Source organism: Balaenoptera borealis, assembly GCF_965194805.1.
Source record: "Balaenoptera borealis genome assembly, chromosome: 14".
In the NCBI taxonomy this organism is placed as follows: domain Eukaryota; kingdom Metazoa; phylum Chordata; class Mammalia; order Artiodactyla; family Balaenopteridae; genus Balaenoptera; species Balaenoptera borealis.
Window position 1 is genome coordinate 83895526 of NC_138875.1, and position 20719 is coordinate 83916244.

Consider the following 20719-nt stretch of genomic DNA (forward strand, 5'->3'; position numbering starts at 1 on the left):
TGATTCTGGCTTTGCTTAAGAAATCGGAAGATCCAGCAGCAGCATTACTGGGCCCGCCTTCTTGCAGAGCAACAATGAACAGAAGCTGAGTTGCAGCTACCTCTTACCCAGGAGATGTATTTGCCACAGTCCCCACCACTCCCTATTGTCTGATACCAGCCCAGCTTCATATGTTACTTACCTGGCCCCAGAGGGCCTTTGTGTTTGACAGCTCATTCTGTCCCATAAACCTGATATAGAAAGTGGTTTTATAAAAACAAAGTGCTCTGGCTGAAGTGAAAGTTGGTTGTGGGAAAGTGTGGCCTTAAGCTTTTGTCCTTCTGTGCAGACTTGGACATGGCCACAGCAGCTTGGTGGGCTGAGTGGGGGAGGGGGGCCCTCCTTTATCCTATTGCAGCTTCTTGCCTCCATCCTGCATCACATACACCAGGATCCACCCTCCCCTGTCCCCAGAAGGCCCTCTGACTGGGACCGAGTAGGGTGGGGCAGGTGCCCCTGTGTGAAACGCTCCACTGCTCCCCAGAGAAAACCTGGGCATCTTCCATCCTTCCCCTAAGATACCCACCTCCCTGCATCTGCAGAGATCTGGGATCCTGCTGGAATAATTTCTGGGCTAAACTTGCCTGAACTCACGAATCATCAGATTGGCTTGTAAAAAGTGGATTTCCAAGCTCTTCTGCAGATTCCAGTTCAAGTTGGTCTGGGTGTCTTTGGAATCTCTTTTTCATAAGCACTTAAGGTACTCAGACTCAGGCAATTTAGGGAAACACGGACAGTTAAGAACACAGTCTTTAATTTCAATTTTATGTTTTGAATAGATAATACATTCATAGGTTCCAAACACAGCAGTGAAAAATTGCTGTCCCTCCCCTGTTCCCAGGTTCCCAATTCTCCCCAGAGACAACCATTGTTGCCAGTTTATTTTGTTCCCATCTAGAGATTTTATACATAAACAAGTACACATCCTACCTTTTCTGAAAAAATGGTAGTTTTCTATACGCACCACCACCGTTCTCACCTTAAGAGCAGACAGGCCTAAGTTTAAGCACAGTCACTTTCTAGTTTGGTGACTTGTGAGTCTCCCTGAACCTCAGTTTCCTCCTCTAAAATGACATGAATAATAGCAGGACACCTCATAGGTTGTTGAGGGGTCATGGGAGAGCACCCGTGTAAAGCTCTCAGTGCTGGGCCTAGCACTGAGTGGCTCTGTGTCTGGTTAGTTATGTGTCCAGAGGCAGCCAGGCTCAGCTTCCCGGCTTCAGAGGTACCGACTTGAGAACCATGCCGTGGGTCGGGCCACCTGCTTGGGGTTTAGACGGCAGAGAGAACTTCAGCATCAGTGAACGCTTTACTACATGCCGGGTACTTGCTGAGGGCTTTATGAACATCGTGGTATTTCAGGGTTATTTCATGGTATTACACCATTGAAGTTGGGTTGAATAATTCTTCTGTAGAGTGTTTACATCATAACATGTTTAGCAGGATCACAACCTCTACCCACTGGGTGCCAGTAGAATTCTTCCCTGCCAGTTGTGACAACCAAAAATGTCTCCAGACTTTGCCAGATGTTCCCAGGGAAGGAAAGGGGACAAAACCACCCTCCCTCAGGTTAGAACCACACCTTATTTCATTCTTCCAGTAACCACAGTAACCCCTGGCGGTAAGTACTGTTATTGTCCCATATTAGAGGAGAGGAAACTTGAAGCACAGAGAGGTTGAGTGACGTACACAAGAACACACAGCTAATAAGTCAGTGCTGGGATTCACACTCAAGGAGTCACTGCAGAACTCCTGTTCCTACCCATTATGTAAGAGTTCCTCTTATCTTGCAGGAATTTTGTCTAGAATTATGCAAAGCCCTTCCCAGAAATCTGCTTTACAACTAACCTTAATACGTGTTATTTGTTATTTTTACATCTGCTAGCAAATCCTCAAAACACCTCTGTGAGATCTCTGAAGTCCCATTTTACAGATGGGGCAACTGAGGTCACTTACTTAGGATCCCAAAGCCAGTAAGTCAGAGGTTCTCTGCCCCAGCTGCACATTAGAGTCAGCTGGGGAGCTTTTTGAAGGCCCAGGCCTCACCCCAGACAGATGAGAATCTCTGGGCATGGGATCCGGACATTCCTAGCTTTTAAATCTCCCACAGGATTCCAAGGTTGGGAGCCCCTGTGTTAAGGCTGAGAAGCCACGTCACATTTTAATGCCAAATCTTAGTGACCAATGTAACCAGATGCAGGCTCTATCTTCTCCTCGGAATATCTCGGAGATCAGAGACCTGGAGGCACTGCCCCTTTCTGCCCCAAGGTAAATTCATGCAACCCATGGGGACCCCTCTTCTCTACCTGAAATCCCTCCTGAGGCTCCCTCGCACCCCGGCCACCCACCACAGGCCCCGGGCTCACGCTGCCAGGCTCTCCTTTATTCTGGGTTGCTCAGGGATGGGGTCCAAGAATAAAGGCGTCCCCAAGGCCAGCAGGGGAGAGAAGCACTGGCCTCCTACTGGTAAGGAATGATCCAGTGCTGCAAGGAGTAAGGTGCCTTCTGAGGGTGCTGAGGGTGTGCCCAAGTCCCCCCCTTGCTCCACCAGTGGGAGCCGCACCGGTCCGAGCAGTTGGGTCACTCCGGTTTGAATTCCTCCTGAAGCGCTGGTGTTCTTTCTGCAGGGGCAAGGCGTGGGGTGGGGGGTGGGGGTGGGTGGGGCTGGCGTCTCCAATATGCTGTATCAGTGCTCTCTCCTCGACCCCACTTATACCAACACCAGGAGGGGTAGCACTGAACAAGGCCCCACAAGACAGATAGGCAAGTGGAGGCCCGGGGCCCTCCAGGGCGAGCAGACCACCTGACTCCAATCCGATTAAGCCCAGGGTGCAAATGGGAGGATTTGGCAGGACTTCTGCAGGGAAAAGAGTTTTGAAGGGGAAGAAGCAACGACCAGCAGGACTGCAGGAGGCAAGAAACTCACCCTCTCTGGTCAAGCCCCTGAGCCCCTAGGCCAGAGGAGACCCCAGGAGCTGCCTGGACCACATCAGAGGGTGGCAGGTGTGCCCACCTCTCACCTGGCATCAATCTCCTTCTTCCTCTGTCTTCTTGAATGTGGCCAAAGCTTCCGCCAACACGCCGTCAGGATCTAGAATTTTGACCTGGAGGGAAGCAGCAGGGGTTGGTTTGAGGAGCATGGAAGGCCCAGGCTGCCAGCCTTCGGGGCGCTGCCTGCTTTGTGGGGTACTGCCAGCCTCCCTGGGGTCGCCCTGACTGAAAACAAAACCTTGTCTGTTTCCTGACCAGGCTGGGCTCGGCCAGGCTGGGTGTGGCTGTGGGTGCTGTTTTGTCTCTCCCTGGGCTGCGTGTGGCCCCAGGATCCGGGAGAGCTTCCCACCTCAGGAATGGGGAACTGGGTGGGCTTGGGGGCCTCATCACGGCCAGAGTCAATCATTGTGCCACACTTGGCTATGTTGTCAACCCAGAGGCCTTCAAACAGCTGACCATGGTCCAGGTGGAAGAAGCGCCCCGACCCATTCTTCATGCCTCTCTGCCAGTTGCCTTCGTAGCGGTTCCCGTTCTCTGGGGGAAAGAACAGGGAGTCGGGGGTCTTGGCCCACAAAACCAGGCCAGACTACATATACCCGGGCTGGACCCTTGCCACTGCCAGGCTAGACATGCCCACCAGAAAGCCATAGAGCCCTGGGGTGTGAGCGACTTCCGGTTTCAGACATGGTTCACATCTCACCTCCACTACCTCCCCGAACTTAGATGAGCACCATAGTTTCCTAGCTGTAAAAAATATAGCTAATAATACTGACAGGCAATGTTTTCTCAGCACTGACTCTGTGCCTGGTTCCATGCTGTTTCTGACCTCACTTCTCACAAAAACAGTTCTGTGAAGGATGAAGGATTCCATTTTATACATGGAACTTGAAAAGCTCCAGGAATTTGACTGATTTGCACAAGGTCACAGAACTAGGAAGTGGCAGAGGCAGGGTTTCAAACCAAATCCTGTTCATATCAGGAGCCCCGGCTCTTAATCGGGAATCAGTTCCACTTCCCATTGGATCACGGTGGTGGTGGTATAAAAATAATAATAAAGCCAACATGTCTCAGCTCAGACACTTACCAGCCGTGTGACCTTGAGCAAGTCACTGAACCATTTTGTCTCATTTCCTCATTTGTAAAACGGGGACAAGAGTAGCTCCTCACTCATAAAATTATTCTGAAGATTAAATGAGTCCATACACAGACAGGACCTAGAAGAGTATTGGATAAACTCTAGGTCAGAGGTCAGCAAACTTTTTCTGCAAAGGGGCAGATAGTGTTTTCGGCATCGCGGGCCATAGGGTCTCTGCTGCGCATGGTCAATTCTGCCATTGCAGCACAAAAGCAGCCCATGGACAATACATAACTGAACGAGCACATCTGTGTGCCAATAAAACTTTATTTACAAAACACGTGTTGGGCTGGATTTGGCCAATAGTTTGCTGAGCCCATACAAGGATGTACTGATACTGAGCACTTACTATTCCGTGTCATGCTAAGCATTTTACAAATATAAACCTCATTTAAGCTTCACAATAACTCTAGTTAAGCTTTATTTTTTCCTTACTTTACAGTTGAGAAAACTGAAGCATAGAGAGTGTAAGGAAATTAATTGCCCAAGGTCCCACAACTAGTAAGAGCTTGAGCTAGAATTTGAACCCAGGCTGGCCAGCTCCAGAGTCCAAGCCTTAGAAACAGTGCACTTAGAGGTCCTTCACTGTGCAGGCCACAGAAGGTGCTCAATGAAAGCAGGCTATTACTACCAGGAGATGCACACTGAAATCAGGCACGGACGCGGATGCACGGGGGATTGAGAATGACAGAGTGGCTGCCCTTAACCCTCCCCAGCTGCCCAGTGCCTTGGTTTAGTCAAATCTCTTTGGAGGGACTTCCCTGGTGGCGCAGTGGTTAAGAATCCGCCTGCCAGTGCAGGGGACACGGGTTCGAGCCCTGGTCTGGGAAGATCCCACATGCCACGGAGCAGCTAAGCCTGTGTGCCACAACTACTGAAGCCTGCGTGCTTAGAGCCCGTACTCCGCAACAAGAGAGGCCACCGCAATGAGGCCCATGCACAGCAACAAAGAGTAGCCCCTGCTCGCCGCAACCAGAGAAAGCCGGCTCACAGCAATGAAAACCCAACGCAGCCAAAAAAAAAAAAAAATCTCTTTGGAAGTTGGAATCTTGAGTGTTCAGGAGACTGGGCTCTGGTTTGTGTCCTCACCAAGAGTATCTACTTACTACCTGGCAGGCCCTGGGGAAACAGTGGGGAACAAAACAGACACATTCCCAGTCCTTCTGCAGGCTCACAGTCTAGAGGGACAATGATACTAGCTTTATCGACAGCCTACTGCGTGCCAGGCCCTGTTCTAAGCACTTTACACAGACTCCCTCATCTAATCCTCCCCATAGCCCTATGAAGTGGGTACTGCCATTATTCCCATTTTACAGGAGAGGAAACTGAGGCACAGAGATGCAAAGTAGTTCGCCCAAGATTATACACCTAGTTCTAAGAAGCAAAGGAAGCAAGTGCTGAGAATAATGAGAAGAAGGTGCTTTAGGTGGAATGTACAAATGCAAAGATCTGGGGGAATCTCCTTTTTTTTTTTTTTTAATATTTATTTATTTGGCTGCACCAGGTCTTAGTTGCGGCACGTGGGATCTTCCTTGAGGCATGCAGGATCTTTTAGTTGCAGCATGTGGGATCTAGTTCCCTGACCAGGGATCAAACCCAGGCCCCCTGCATTGGGAGCCTGGAGTCTTAGCTACTGGACCACCAGGGAAGTCCCTGGGGGAATCGTCTTTCTATTCCAGGAAGAGGGAACAGCAGTGCAACGGCCCTGAGGCAGAAAGTGGGAGGAATTGAAAGAAAGTTAGTATCGCCAAAAAGAAGGGAGTCCAGGGGAAGAGGGGAGGTGAAACTGGAGTGGTGAGCAGGGCCAGATCATGCTGGGCCCCACAGACCACAGTCAGGCCTCTGAACTCAGTCTGAGGGCAATAGGGAGCTATGGAAAGGTTGAAAGCAAGGCAGTGACAAGGTCCAATTTATGAAAAGCTCGGTCTGGTTGCTTTGTAGAGAATGGATTCAGTCCTGATACAAATGCGAGCTTCTCAGAACTCTTTCCTCTGCCTGGGAACGTCCTTCCCCAGCGCAATACATATCCCACTTCCTCTCCTCCTTCCGTTCTCCATTCAAACAACACCCCTTCAGGGAGGCGTTCTCTGACCGAAAGCCAGTCTAACCAGCCCTGACCCCAACTCCTTTGTCATTCTCCAACACGTCTTCCTGTTTCCAAGGGGAAGTCCTGAGCACTTCTGACCTCAGAACAGACTGCGTAACCTTGAGCAAATGACTTAACCTCTCTGTGCCTTTGTTCATTTGTAAAGTGCGGATGATGAGAGCACCTATCTTATAGGATTGCATTGTGGATTAAATGAGCTCAGGGCTGTATTAGTGTAGGCTATGATTATTACACCATAAGACAATGTCTTAATTGTTTATATTTATTGTTAGGCTCCCCTTTTAGAGTATAAACTTCCTGAGGGCAAGGACCGGGTCCTGTCATTCACCTTAACCCAGCCGGGACAGGGCTATGTGGGGTTGGGGGGGGCTTGGCCTGATGGGGCGTGGCCATGCAGGGCCCAGAGGAGTGTGACTTGAGGGCGTGGTCGGGTGGGCATGATCAACAGGCCATTGGGGGTGGGGCTAAGCACTCACTCAGGCGTAACATGCCCTCCCCTTCTGGCTTGTCGTTGCACCACTGGCCCTCGTAGATGTCTCCGTTGCTGTAGTACATGCGGCCCCATCCGCTGCGCTGGTTGCCACACCAGTCACCCTCGTAATACTCCTTGGGTCCGAAAAACTGGATCCCATAGCCCTGAAAGCACGAAGGTGTCCTTGTTCACGACGTCCCACACCACTAGGAACTCCCACCATCCTCCCTGGCACCCAAGCCACACACCTGGGCTTCTCCCCTGCTTCCCCCCCGAGCCTTACATCCAAGCTGACGGTCGTGTATCGAAGAATCTCCCAGGCCGTCCATTCTCCTCTATCTTTGTGCTACCACCTTCCTGCAGCCCACCATCATTTCACCCCTTCTCACTGGTCTTCCTCCTCCACTCTCCCGTTCTCCCCTGACCCCATGCATCTGCCATACAGCTCCTAGGAGGATCTTTACGTCGTCTATCCGATCACATTTGCCGTGTCTCCCCAACTCTGATTTGACCCTATTAAAAGTCGCAGATGCCTGACAATCAGATCAAAGCTATGGACTTTCTCCCCAGAAAAATGGACATAAGCACTTATCATGCAGCCGCAGAGAATCACCACAAACTCCCCGCAGATCACACCTAAAGAGGTTGGGTTATGCAGCCCAAGTCTACTCTTCAAAATCCTGATCCCCTACATAACCTTCAAGGCCTCACTCCCACCCCTGTGGGCAGACACACCTTACTGTTTATTATATCCTTCCTTTTGCTATTTCCTCTTCTCCTTTTTTACTCCCTAACTCCTTGCATCTTATGGTGTCACCTTTTACAGGAAGCCTGCCCTGAATTCTCAATGAACTGCCTCTGGACTTTCTGTAAAAACCTCTATCCTAGCACCATATTATATGTAAAATATTTATTTTGGGAGCTTTATCCCCACTGGCCAATAAACATTTTGAGAGTAGAGATCATGAAATGCTGGGCTCTACAACTTGCCAGTGGTGTGACCCCAAGCAAGGCACTTCACCTTCTGCGCCTTTCTGAGCTTGTTTCCTCATCAGTAAAACGGGAATAATAATAATGACGATGATGATGATGTTGTTGTTGATGTGAGAGTTTACAGTATATCATGTTCCAGGGTTACAGTAGCTGCTGTTCGATAGCAATACTGTATTATTATCTGTCTCCATGACCTATGGTGAGGATTCAGGTGTTTACGGGTTGGGGGCGTGCCTCTGGCTAGTTTCTATCCCTCAGGACCTTCCTCTCTTGGCCAAGGGTGTGGCCCCTGCTTTCTTTCTTGCTCCCACTCTTCCAAACCCCCGCTGCCACCTCTTATCCAGTCCCAACAGAAGGGGGGTTCTCAGAAAGGGTTGCCAGGGGAAAAGAAAGCCAGGAAATGAGTGGGGAGGTTGGGAGGAGACTTTGGCCCCTCACAGCCTGGCTGGCTTCTTGTAGCCACAGGGTTTCATGGGCTCCTCCCTGGGCCCTCTCCTCTTGCTTCCTGTTTCCTGGGTTTTGTTCTGAGAAGCCTTGATGTTCCCCCACCCCTTCCTTCTCCCACCCACACAGCAACCCTGTTCTCCTCCCCTAGATCCCCCCACCCTTTTCTCCCAGGCCTCTCTGACTGCTCCCACCACCACCACCACCCCCCCACCCTCACACACACACACACACACACACACACACACACACACACACACACGCACAGCCTGCTTTCAGCCTGGCCCACTCCCCAGGGCATGATGGGAACCACTCACACATTTCTTATCGCCCTTCCACCAGCCTGAGTAGACTCTCCTGTACTTTCCGGTCTCTTGGTCAGAAAGGCTGAGGGTGCCATAGCCATCTCTCTTCCCAAATTTCCAGTCCCCCTCATAGATGGCTCCGTTCTTCCTCCAGACCTGTGTTCCTTTCCCTAGGGACACAAAGATGCGCCAACATGGTAGACACGGCCTTTATGGGGCTGGGGGTGCCGGGAGGCAGGTGCTGTGTCTGCCTGGACCTCAGGGGTCCCTAGACTGGACAATTCTCAAGAACTAGGTCAGGGTCTGTGCCCGGTCTCTAGACCCCCAGCACCCAGGAAAACCCCCAAAAAGTTCTATTTCTACAGCCTTTTGCCCTGAAGCCAAACTGACATAGCAGACCCCAAGTAGAAATCTGCCCCTTCAGTGTTTCAGCTTCATCTTTTTTTTAATTTTAATTTTTATTTATTTATTTTTGGTTGCATTGGGTCTTCGTTGCTGCACGCGGGCTTTCTCTAGTTGTGGTGAGCGGGGGCGACTCTTCATTGCGGTGCGTGGGCTTCTCATTGCGGTGGCTTCTCTTGTTGCCCAGCACGGGCTCTAGGCTTTAGTACTTGTAGCACATGGGCTCAGTAGTTGTGGCGCGCAGGCTCAGTAGTTGTGGCGCATGGGCTTAGTTGCTCCACGGCATGTGGGATCTTCCCGGACCAGGGTTTGAACCCGTATCCCCTGCATTGGCAGGTGGATTCTTAACCATTGCGCCACCAGGGAAGTCCCAAGCTTCATCTTTTAATAATACTGAATGGATACACCAGATGGTCAGGATTTTTAGAAAATGTTCTGCATATTTCTTCAGTTCTCCTGAACACACATGGAGACCCATCTCCTACTACTCCAACCCCTCTGTGTCCTCCACTCCCGTTTTCCATTCTGCTCTCCAACCACTGTGGTTTCCATGCTGTTCTTGGAACCCACCTGTTATACTTTCGCCTCAGGGCTTTTGTACCTGCTTCTCCTTTAGCCTGGAAAACTCTTCCCTCTATATATATATTTTTTTCTTCCCTCTATATTTGCTCACTCCCTACCTCTTGCAAGTCTTTGCTGAAATCTCATTTTCTCAATGAGGCCTACCCTGACCATCCCGTTTAAAATTATTCCGTATAAGCTTCTTTTAATCCCTTACCCTGTTCTGTTTCTTTCCATATCACTTGTCAGCTCTTAACATAATAGATAATTCACTTATTTATCATTTATTGTCTATTGTCTGTCTCTTCCAGGAGAATGTACACTCCACAAGAGCACAGACTGATCTGTTCTGTTCACTGCTCTATACCCAGCACGGAAGAACAGTGTCTGGCATGTTGTAGGTGACCAATATTTGTTGAACAAAGAGATGAATACAATATTTGTGGAGTACCTATGCACACCAACTCATGTCTTGGTCCTTGGTAGCTCAGGAACAAATCCAACATTGTCCCTGTGAGCTTTTTGATCTAGTGCAAGTAACTTAACTCTCTGGGCCTCAGGTTCCTCGTGTGTAAAATGGGGATAAGAATATCTCATGGGGTTGTTCTGTTCACTAAATTCATTAATATATGTAGAACACTTAGGACAATGCCTGCAAATAGAAAAGATGATATCAATGATTTTTGCCCTTGAGGTAAGGTCCAGTCACATTGCAGGGGATGAAGGGTTGTTTACATCTGTCCTTCTTCTAGTTTATTTCCTTTGGGGACGCAGCCCTCCCTCTCAGTCCTTGAGGTTTGCATGGGGCTGACTTCTCCTCCTGGCAAGCCTAGACAATCAGTGTATTCTATCCACCCAGGCCTCTGTGATTGATTCAGTGAAGGGCATGTGACCAAGTTGGTCCAATGAGACTGTTTGTCTCCCAGATGAAGGCAGAACTTACCAAGGCGTAAGAGGCCCTATATGATTCGCCCTCCTAACCTGCCCCTTTCTCCCCTCCTTCTCTGTGTTCCAGCCCACTGGCTTCCAGTCCGTTCCTTGAACAAGAGGTAACAGTGAAAAACATCCCCCCATCTCTGATTCCACTATCTAGAAGACATGCTCCCCCCTGCCTGGCTAATCATTTTCATCCTCTGGGCTCGGCTCAAACATGTTCTCATGGCTCCTTTCATGGCTTCTCTCTGGTCCCCTTTACATCCCGATGATACCACTTTTAGCTGTGTGGCCTTGAGTAAGTCACTTCCTCTCTCTGAGCCCCAGTTTCCTCATCTGTAAAATGGGACATTACCTACTGTGCAGGTTGTCAGTGAGACTGGAAGGACCCTGAGTGTTGGGATTATTCCAGATGCCCAGGATAGGGCCTGGCACAGCCTAGGAGCACAATGAGTATTAGTGGAGTGAGTGGTCTGGGTAACCACTGGGGACACCCTATCCTTGCCCTGAATGACGGCTCTCTGGACTGCTTCCAGCCTGCTTATACGACAGCAACCCACTTCAGCTTGGTCGAAAGGTGAGTCAAGAGAGGGGGCATTGGACCTGGGTTCTCTGACAGATCTGCTTTCTGCAGCCCCAGCCCCATCAGCTCTATGCCTCCAGGGTCTGAGGGGAGGCAGGACTCACACAGGAGGGCTCAGAGGGCCACACCAGCCCACAAGGTCATATCACAGGTAGGGCAGCCAAGTCCAGAGAAAGGGAAATGACTTACCCAAAGTCACACAGCTACTCAGTAATAGAGCCAGGCTCAGAACTTCAGGGTCCTGACTCCTAGTCCAGGGTTCTGTCCACACCACAGGCTGCCCACAAGGATTGAAATATGCAGGCAGACATCTTTAACCGCACATAGAGCTCCAAGCAGCTGCTTAAACCCTGGCCTTTAAGTCAGTGCTGAGGGTGGGTGTTGTGTTACACACTGGGTGAGGTCAACTTTGGGGGCCTTCTTGGACAAGGAAGCTCTGAGTAGTGATTCCTGCCATGGTCAGCCCTCTGAGAACACTCCAGAAGTTCCCTTCTGCACAGACCCTTGGCTAAATACTTGATAGATGTCATCTCTTAACAGATAGGTATTATTCCCATTTTACAGATGGGGAGACTGGGGTTCAGAGTAGTGTAGTAGATCTCTCAAGGTCATAGTTACTGGAGCTGAGATTCTGACCCAGTTTTATGGACTCAAGCGCTTAACGCAGGAAGGTAGGAGAGAAGAATGGTTAAGAGCAGAGAATCTGAAATTGCAAGACTGGACTGAGAAGCCATAACACCTTTTTTGAATAAAAACTATTTTTTTTTCTTCAGGGCTTAGTTTGTATCACAAAGAGCCCCGTATTCCCTGCTAGTTAAACTGAGCCCAGCCCAGTTAAAGTCAGAGCCCCAGCCACTTGGGGTGGGGGGTGGAAGTATAGGGGGTGGAAGTATAGGGGGTGGGGGATGGCGGGTGTCCTCCCTCGCCCCCTACTGGTTTGAAGGGCTGAGTTTGAGGACCAGAATCCCAGTTGCAAGCTGCTTTCTGGGGGCCACCTTTTCCTCCTGCTAGCCAGCCCCATGCTTAGCCCAGGTGTCAGAGGTAGAGAATGAGCTGGTGTCCTGAGAGTCCCGGCTGAGGCTGCGGCTGGTGCCTAAAGACTGCTTTGTCCCCAACTGGTCCCTTTGCTCAGTTGAAGCCAGGGCCGAGTTGGGTTCCAGAGCCCCAGCAGGAGGAGGCCCCTGGTTGGTCCAAGTCGGCATTCACTCCTCAGAGACACATGTTATATCCCCAGTGAGCTATGCAAGCTGCTTCCTTGGCCCCGGTTGCCCACCATGGCCCAGACCCCATACTCACCGCCTGAGCCCCCGAAGGTCCCCCACTTACCGTGTTTCATGTTGTCCTTCCACTTGCCCACATAGTGATCACCATTGACAGCGAACACCTGGTGCCTCAGTCCGTTCTTCTGGGCCTTCTGGTCCCACGCCTTCCACAGGGGCTCTGACTTTGGCGGGCACTTGGAGATAGGCATGTTGGCTGCTTCTGTGGGCCAGAGGGTGCTGGCAAAGGGTTAGGGACATCGGGGGCTCAGTTTGCCGTCAGTAATACCAGGATCCTGGGGCTTCCCAGGGAGACACTTGTCTGAGGTCAAGTGGGATGAGTCATGTGTGTTCTGAGTCCCCAGGGCAGATGAGCAGCCCCTGGGGGGTATCCTTTTGTGCTGGACTGACCCTCGGAGGCTCTCTCTTCCCCTGCCTCTCCAGGGGCCCCCTTGGGGCGGGGGATCTGATGGCACAATTGCTTGGGATGGGAACCCAGGGAAACCAACAGAGCAGAGGGGTTTGTGATGACATCAGGAAGAAGCTGCCCCGGGGGAGAGGGTGAAAGTCACATATTTAATAACCAGTATGACCAACCAGAGTGGATGCTGGCCTGGAGCCCTCAGTCGTGAGCACTACAACCCACTCTGGGGAGTTGGGGCCTAGCCAGGCCACTCTGTCTGGGCTGGCAGACAGCCGTGATGGCACAGCCCACAGGGGCACCCCCGCTACCACCACTGGCTCAACACCCAACACTTTAGCCCCTGGGGTCCTGCCCCCTATGCCTGGTGGACAGGATGGTAGAAAAGCCTAGGGGCTGGCTTTGCAGGGGTTTGTGAGCTGTCAGGAGAGCCCATCAACTAAAGAGACTGCCTCTTGGGAGACCCCCTGTACCGGTTTGCCCGGAACTGAGGGGTTTCCTAGGACATTGGACTTTCAGTGCTAAAGCTGGGACAGTCCCAGGCACACCGGGATGGTTGATCACCCTCTGCCTCTGACCTCTGCCTTCTGCCTAGGTACCCTTCCTGTCTGCCTGGTTAGGTTTTTTTCATCAGACCAGGGCTCTCTCCTCCCCACCCTGCCTGGTGGGGTTGCAGAGAGACTTTGGGTCTCTCCCCAGACTGGAAGCCCCCCATCTATGCTCTTCATGTCCCCAGGATCTCCAGTGCAGACATTCTTGTCTATTTGTCTGTCTCCAGGGGACTTGTGCAAGGTGATAAAGATGGTCTCCAAATCTGGGGATCCCTGTTTCCCCTCAGCAGGTACCATCTATCCTGCTCCATAGATGGGAAATACACAAACACACTCAAGCAGTGCTAGCAGCCAAGGATGGGGGGTGGGGGAGTGGAGGGATGGGGGAATGAGGGGATGGGGGTGGGGGACTAGAGTGAACTATTTAACCATCAGCAGGCAGAGGTCTTTTTTGGTTTTGTTTTTGTTTGCCGCACTGCGTGGCCAGCGGAATCTTAGTTCCCCCACCAGGGATCGAAGCCAGGCCCCCTGCAGTGGAAGCACGAAGTCCTAACAACTGGACCGCCAGGGAAGTCCCAGGCAGAGGTATTGACCAATGAGAATGACCTCAGGGCTGAGCAGGTTTCAGGAGATCTTGGTGTCCCTCCCAGGCATCCACCCACCCAGGACCAGCGTCACAGGTGTGCAACCTCAACAGTGGCACAGGGCCTGGTCCTTAGAGCGGCATGTACTTGGTCTCGGCTCTGTCGCTGTTTTGAAATTCTTAATACTTTATGAGCTACTGCCTCACATTTTCATTTTGCACTGGGCCCTGCTTATCAAGGAGTTCCCTGTAGGGCCACAGCAGGGGCCTCAGTGATTCTGACTAAGCTGGCCAACTGTACTGGCTAGTACATATTTTGACAATCATGCCTAGGAATTGGGAAAGTCACTCCAGGCAAGGAAAACAGCCAGGGTGAAAACTGGGCAGAGGGAAACAGTCTCATGTCCTAAATTTAATGTTTTTCTTTTTTCTCCCATTTGCATGTACCATGTGTACTATGATTAATCTTTATATTGAAGTTAATTCACTTAAAAAATCAATACATTTATCCAAGAAAGATTTTGCAAACATTACTTAAGTCTTAGCTAGACACTGGGGCTTACAGTTGACATTAGCAAATGTTCAGAAAGGTGTTGTTAATGCCATATTAGCCCCAAACTGACACTTTCTCCTTGGCTTACTCAGAACTGTAAGAGAACTCAGAATCTAATAACTTTCTTACGATGTCATTGGGTGATACTTAATGCTTCATCAGTGTAACTCATCCTCTGTCCCACACTTTCAGGAACGTAGATTCTACCCTAGAGGAGGTTGTGGTCTTAATACATAGAGCTCCTGATAGGAAAAGAAAGCTTTGGGGAATTCCCTGGCGGTCCAGTGGTTAGGACTAGGCGTTTTCACTGCCAGGGCGCGAGTTAGTTCGTGGCCGCAAGCCACGCTGCGTGGCCAGAAAAAAAAAAAAAAAGGGAAAGAAAGCTTTGCCACTCGGTGCGCGTACTCTACTCGTGTTGTTTTCATACTGAATAACAATAATTACCACCATGGAAGGTGGAAGGAGCAGGGCCCAGGCGGCTGGGGGTCAGTCGCTAGCCCGCGCCTCGTCACACCTACGCCGGCTCACCTGCGCTCTCCTGCGGGGCGGATCCTGCATCTGGAGTCCTAGGCCGAGAGCGGCGGAGTCGCCGCCCGCAGCCTCCAACCTCAATCGTCGTCCGCAGCGCGCGTTCCGGCGTCCCAAGCCGGGCCGGGGTCGCTATGGCAACGCGGGGCCCCAGCAAAGCCAGCCGGCAGGTCCCGCCCCTTCCTGCGGAGACTGTGAGCTCGGGGCCGCGTGTGGGGAAGGCTGCAGATCCTCCTGCGACGAGGAAGGACGTCTTCGGGCCTGCGGAGGTCGAGTACTGGCTGGTGCACCGGCCCGGTGGCCAAAGGCTGGTGGGCGAGCCCGGGAGACCTGATATCCGCGGAGCTTGGGCCACGGTGTGCCCCGGGAGGTTACTGCCCTCCCCACCCCCGCTTCCCTCCCGTCCCGGTTTCCCCAGAGCAAATACCACGCCCGATGCTGGTAGGAAAGTGTCAAAGGCTTTTCTGCCTTGTTGCAAAGACAAAGGGGCAAAATTAAAGGGAAAGCCAACATTACACCTGTTCTTTGTTTTTTGATGGTTTATTAGACTCCTCTGAGAATCTGAGGGAAGCTATATTGCCCCTCCACCCCGGAAGATGCATCCGATTTACATAGACACAAGTCGGCCCAAGTCATTCCTCAGCTCACTTCCCTACAGTGGCTCCCCTGACCACTCAAAGTAAAAGCCACAGTGCCTAGTGTCTTCAAAGCCCTGTGTCATTTGCCCACCTCCCTCCCCCTTCCTCTCTGAGTTTGTCCCCTACTCTGTGCGCCCAGTCCCACTCTGCTCTAGCCTCACACTTGCTTCCTTGCGGTTCCTGGAAAATGCTAGGCGTGTTCCTGCCTCAGGGCCTTTGCCTCTTCGGTGCTCTCTGCCAGGCCATCTCTTCCTCCAAATAGCGGCCTGGATCACGCCCTGCCCTCCAGGGCTTTATTCAAATCACCTCAGTACGGAGTTTCTGGACCACCCTATTTAAAACTGGAATCTCCATATATACTTTCTGAAATGTTTTCCTCTTTCCCAACCTCATTCCTGTTTCATGTTCTCTGTAGCACTGCATGCACACACACACACACCCCTTATTTATTGTCTGTCTCTTTGAAGGCAAAAAAAAAATTTTTTTTTTGGCTGTGCCAGGCCGTTTGCAGGGATCTTACCCAACCAAGGATCATTGAACCCGTTCCCCCTGCAGTGGAGGCGTGGAGCCCTAACCACTGGACAGCCAGGGAATTCCCAGAATATTTGTTGAGATATAATTTTTGCTCTAGAGTTCCCCACAGGATCAGGCTGTACTCACTTGGCTTCTTCACTTACGTTCCCCCCGTGTATTAGCCAGTTTCTACTGGAAGCAGTTCCTTAACAAATCATATAAATATTATATATACATTTTTTCTTTTTTACAAAACTGGAGCCAGCTTGTGACCACAGAAGAAACACAACGGACCCAGAGAATGGTACAGCTTTTCCATGATGAAATACATTCAAGAACATCATTTTAACACCTGAATAGTTTCTTCACCAGTCTCCTGGTGATGGGCATCAGATTTATTGCCAATGTTCCCCATTATAAATGTTGATCTGATGAATGTCCTTCCGTTTAAATGTGGTTACACATTGCAGCTTATTTCCTTAGGAAAGATTCCTAGAGACAGAATTGTGGGTCAAAGGGTGTGAGCATTTTTGAACTCTTGATATATATCACCAAATTGCCCTCCTGAAAGATTGTATCAGTTCCATACACAGAATAGAAGAGTGTCTGTTTTTTCCCCGAGCTTTACCCTTTGCCCACATTGAGTATTATTTTTAAAGCTCTTACCCATCTCATAGAAAAAAGTCTTGTTCTGATGGCTTGTCTTTGATTACCAGTGGGCTCCCCTTCACTGCTTTGCTCTTCACTCCCACTGGAATGGGAATTTTGCTCTAATTTCCACACATATCACATCATTTGTAGTTAATTTGTTGGGTGTCTCTCTGTCTCATTAGCAAGTACTTGACATAGAACTTATACAATGTATCTTAATGCCTTATCCAAGGTTCCTTTGGTTTCAGGTAGAGAACCATCTCACACTATCTAATTAAGGAAATTTATTAAGGATACAAGAGTGTTGGAAAGCTGTCAACAGCAAAGCCATTCTCTCTCTCTCTCTCTCTCTACATGTCTCCTTCATCTTTCTCATTCTGCCAATCAGCTTTCTCATGCTCATGGTCCCACCTCGGTTTGGTTCCAAACACTCACAGAAATTAATTGGCTCTTTCCAAATTCCAATCCCAAATTCATGACTGGCTCACCTAGGGTCTGGAGTCTGCCCAGGGCCAGTCATGGCGCAGATGCTGTGGTTCTCCTCAAGGCATTCTCCTCTCCTACTCAGGTACCTGGCCAGCTGTTCCAGCAGGTTCTATCCTGGTGCAAACTATCCCTGTGCTGTGGCTTTGTCCAGAGCTGCCCTGCCACCCACTGAGTGGCACCTCAATGGTCTAGTTTTCTCTCTCCCAAGGCCAGGCTAAGATACAGCCTCAAGCCTCAGTCCCACCCCTCCAAGAAGCCCTTTTACAACCACTAATCAAACCCTGGCTCAGGGGAAGCAAGGACTGTCCCCTAGAGAAGAATCTGGGGTAGGTTAACATTTATCTGCCTCGGCAGGCAATCTGGATGGGCAGGTTACAAATCTATGAGATTATTCTCCTTATGGAGTCAGAATTTGGTAGCATAACTCACAAACTCCTGAGCAGGTGCTATGGACCGGCCACTCCTTAATACCGAAGTGCCAGGAACATCAAGTTTGAGGTCTTCTGTCCCATACACCCTTCTGATAATTACTTGCCAGATTTGAATGGCTAGAATTGGGACTTCCCTGGTGGCCCAGTTGTTAAGACTTCATGTTTCCACTGCAGGGGGCGTGGGTTTGATCCCTGGTCGGGGAATTAAGATCCCGCATGCTGCGCTTGACATGGCCAAAAACAAACCAGAAAAAAAGGTAGTCAGTTTTGAATGGCTAGAATTTAGCTGGGCTCCTCTCAAGGACCTTGTTTACAGCTTGGGATGAAGGGAGTTCTCCTGTGTAGTCTTGGGTGAGAGGGACTCCTCCACACACCCACAGATAAACATTCCCTTGGGGAGGCATATACTTTCCTGGGCACAGAGCTTTGGCTAGAAGACTGGATGCTCCACCCTGGCAAGAAATCCCAAGGTTCTGTCAAATGCTTACTGAGTTGTCAACTCCAGGGGCCGACATTCACACTGTAGTCTGTTCCTGAGAGCACTGTCTAAATAAAACGAGAATGGGGCCTTCTGGAGCTGAGCTATCTGGGTCTCAGCCTTCCCAGAAGTGGCAGAAAGGACCCACCTGGAGACCACCCAAATGTCCATCAAAAGATGAATGGATAGGGGAATCTCCTGGCAGTCCAGTGGTTAGGACTCGGTGCTTCCACTGCAGGGGGCCCGGGTTCCATCCCTGGTTAGGGAACTAAGATCTCACAAGCCGAATGGCATGGCCAGAAAAAGAAAAGAGAATGGAATGGATAAAAAACGTCATCTATCCATAGAGTGGAATATTATTCAGCCATAAAAAGGAATGAAATACTGACACAGGCTACAACATGGATGAACCTTGAAAACATTGTGCTAAGTGAGAGAAGCCAGACACCAGACACAAAAGGGCATACATTGTTTCCATTCATATGAAATGTCTAGGATAGGCAAATCTATAGAGACAGAAAGTAGATTAGTGGTTACTTTGGGAAGGGGGAGGTGGGGAGATGGGAAGGTGATAGTTAAAGGGCAGGTTTGTTTGTTTGTTTGTTTTTTGCAGTGATGAAGATATTCTAAAACTGACTGTGACGAAGGATGCATAACTCTGTGAATATACTAAGAACCATCGAGTTGTACATTTTAAACCAGTGAATTGTATGGTGAATTCTCTCAATAAAGCTGTTTTAAAAAGTCTCCGGTGCAGAACGAGTGCCCTCTAGGGGCTCTCAGATGTCCAGAGAGAGTCACAGGCCACTTTTTTTTTTTTTTGAGACTTCTGCTAAATTAAAAATCAGAGAAATGCCTAAAGAGGGTAACACAAAGTACAGAAAATGTTATTTAAATTTTTACTGAAGTATAAAATACATACAGAAAAGTGGAAATATCCTCAGTGTATAGCTTGATAGATTTTTGCAAACTGAGCACACCATTCTTGTCACGACTGACTCTCTGGGACTGTCTCTCTCTTGGGAACAATGCCAAAAGTCTAAATTTGAGTCCCGTCGTATATATGAGGCCACTTTTTTTTTCTTTTGAGAGTTTATTGCAACTTTGGGATATTAGTGGTAAACCATATGGTTTTAAAAAACAATATGTGGCTGCACTTAAATTCACATAAAAATAGCATTTTAAAAACCATAATGAAATTTAATCCTTTTACACAGGTTAACAAAATGTATTACAAGAAAAACTAAACATTGGGTTTAACAAAAGCAATATTTTTAAAGTGGAACAATGAAAATATTTTTTCCAATGTTTTACAAATGGTCACCTCTGGGTCCATTTACCACACTAGGGGATAAAAGTTGTTCAAATACAGCTGTGCTCAACTGAGCCACTTACCTGCAGCACAGTAGTACTAGAAATCAATCCTAAGGTCAAGATGTAAGACCATAAGAGACTAGATCCTAAACGTTTTACAGCCTCCTCAGTAAGAGGTGCTTTTCCTTCCCCAAACAGAATGAGGTCACTTCTGAGTGACTCTATGGGACCCCTCTTTTCCTCTCCTTTCTCTCCTTCTTTCTTAATCTCTAGGGTTATGCCATCAAAGAATTTTTTAAAAATAAAAATTCAATTCCTCAGTTGTACTAGCCACGTTCCAAGTATCCAGTAGGCACTTGTGGCAACTGGCTATCCTAGGGGACAGCGCAGATACAGAACATTTCCTTTACCATAGAAAGTTCTATTGGACAGTGCTGCTTTCAGGGATGAGCTCTGATCTCGTTTTATCCCTTCCTTGCAAGGTTTCCTTTCACTGCCCACAGCTCCCCATCCTTTTTTTTTTTTAAGTTGGTCAAGGAAATGCTCTGTCAGAACCTAACATAATGTCTACCGGGATAAGCCAGTGGAAATTACGGTGTTTGAAAATAGTTGTTAGGCAAAGAAATACAGCTAATAAATCATCCCAAGGAAATATGCACAACCTCACCAGCAATTAAAGAAATGAAAGTTAAAATAACCCTGCCATGCATTACATACTGTCTAGACTAGAAAAATGTGTAAAAATGATGGACTGTGATATTGCCAACACTGTGGGGAAAAACGCACCATTACCTACCACTAGCCATCCTGGCAATTAGTTAAATCCTCCTGAAGAACCATCTGGAACCATGTTATAGAAACTATAAAGCTATTTTCTGACTAATTCCACTTAACGACTACTGACTACTATATATTTAATAGATAGCTGGTATGAGGTACAGTACTTGGTACTTTACAGAGTTTTAAAAAAAATGTACGCGTGTTTTCACAACAATTCTATGAGGTAGGTAGGTAGCTTTACCTTCATTTAAAAAATCTGCAAACTCTTAGGTTCACAAAAGTTAAGGAAGATACCCAGAGTAAAAGAGCAAAATAAGTGGCTGGGCCAGGATTCAATCTTAGACTTTTTGACCTAGGAAGACCTGCTCAGAACACCACATTGCCTCCCATTTCAGAGAATTGCCTCCAAGGGAATGGTACAATTAGGGCGGGGAAATAAATTTACGCAAAAATATATATATTAAAGTAATTATTACACTGTTACAAAGGAAAAAATTGGAAAATGCACACAGAAGACAATGTAAGCTGGTCCCGGCACACAGAAGGCTCTCAAAAAATTCTTTTTAAA

The 20719-nt window shown here is 49.0% G+C and overlaps 1 protein-coding gene across 7 annotated transcripts; it reads right to left on the bottom strand.

Moving 5' to 3' along the window:
* Positions 1–773: 773 nt before the first annotated feature.
* Positions 774–18806, bottom strand: MORN3 (MORN repeat containing 3). Of its 7 annotated transcripts, none has more exons than XM_082356022.1 (7): positions 14861–18806; positions 12292–12464; positions 8499–8656; positions 6749–6908; positions 3380–3564; positions 3060–3143; positions 774–2660 (listed from the first exon to the last, which is right to left on the bottom strand). In XM_082356022.1, the coding sequence occupies exons 2-6, from the start codon at positions 12434–12436 to the stop codon at positions 3066–3068; spliced, it is 726 nt and encodes a 241-aa protein (XP_082212148.1). In that variant the 5' UTR covers positions 12437–12464; positions 14861–18806; the 3' UTR covers positions 774–2660; positions 3060–3065. The 7 variants fall into 7 exon arrangements, 4 of the variants coding, with proteins under 4 accessions (XP_082212148.1, XP_082212149.1, XP_082212151.1 ...); XM_082356023.1 differs by lacking the exon at positions 774–2660 and adding an exon at positions 2674–2896; XR_014234540.1 differs by lacking the exon at positions 3380–3564.
* Positions 18807–20719: the final 1913 nt, after the last annotated feature.

Coding starts and splice junctions, on each gene's coding strand:
- MORN3 (XM_082356022.1), bottom strand. CDS start 12,436: ATGCCTATCTCCAAGTGCCCGCCAAAGTCAGAGCCCCTGTGGAAGGCG. Junction 8,657..12,291: donor GAAGGACAACATGAAACACG/GTAAGTGGGGGA, acceptor TTGTGTCCCTAG/GGAAAGGAACACAGGTCTGG. Junction 6,909..8,498: donor GGAAGGGCGATAAGAAATGT/GTGAGTGGTTCC, acceptor TCGTGCTTTCAG/GGCTATGGGATCCAGTTTTT.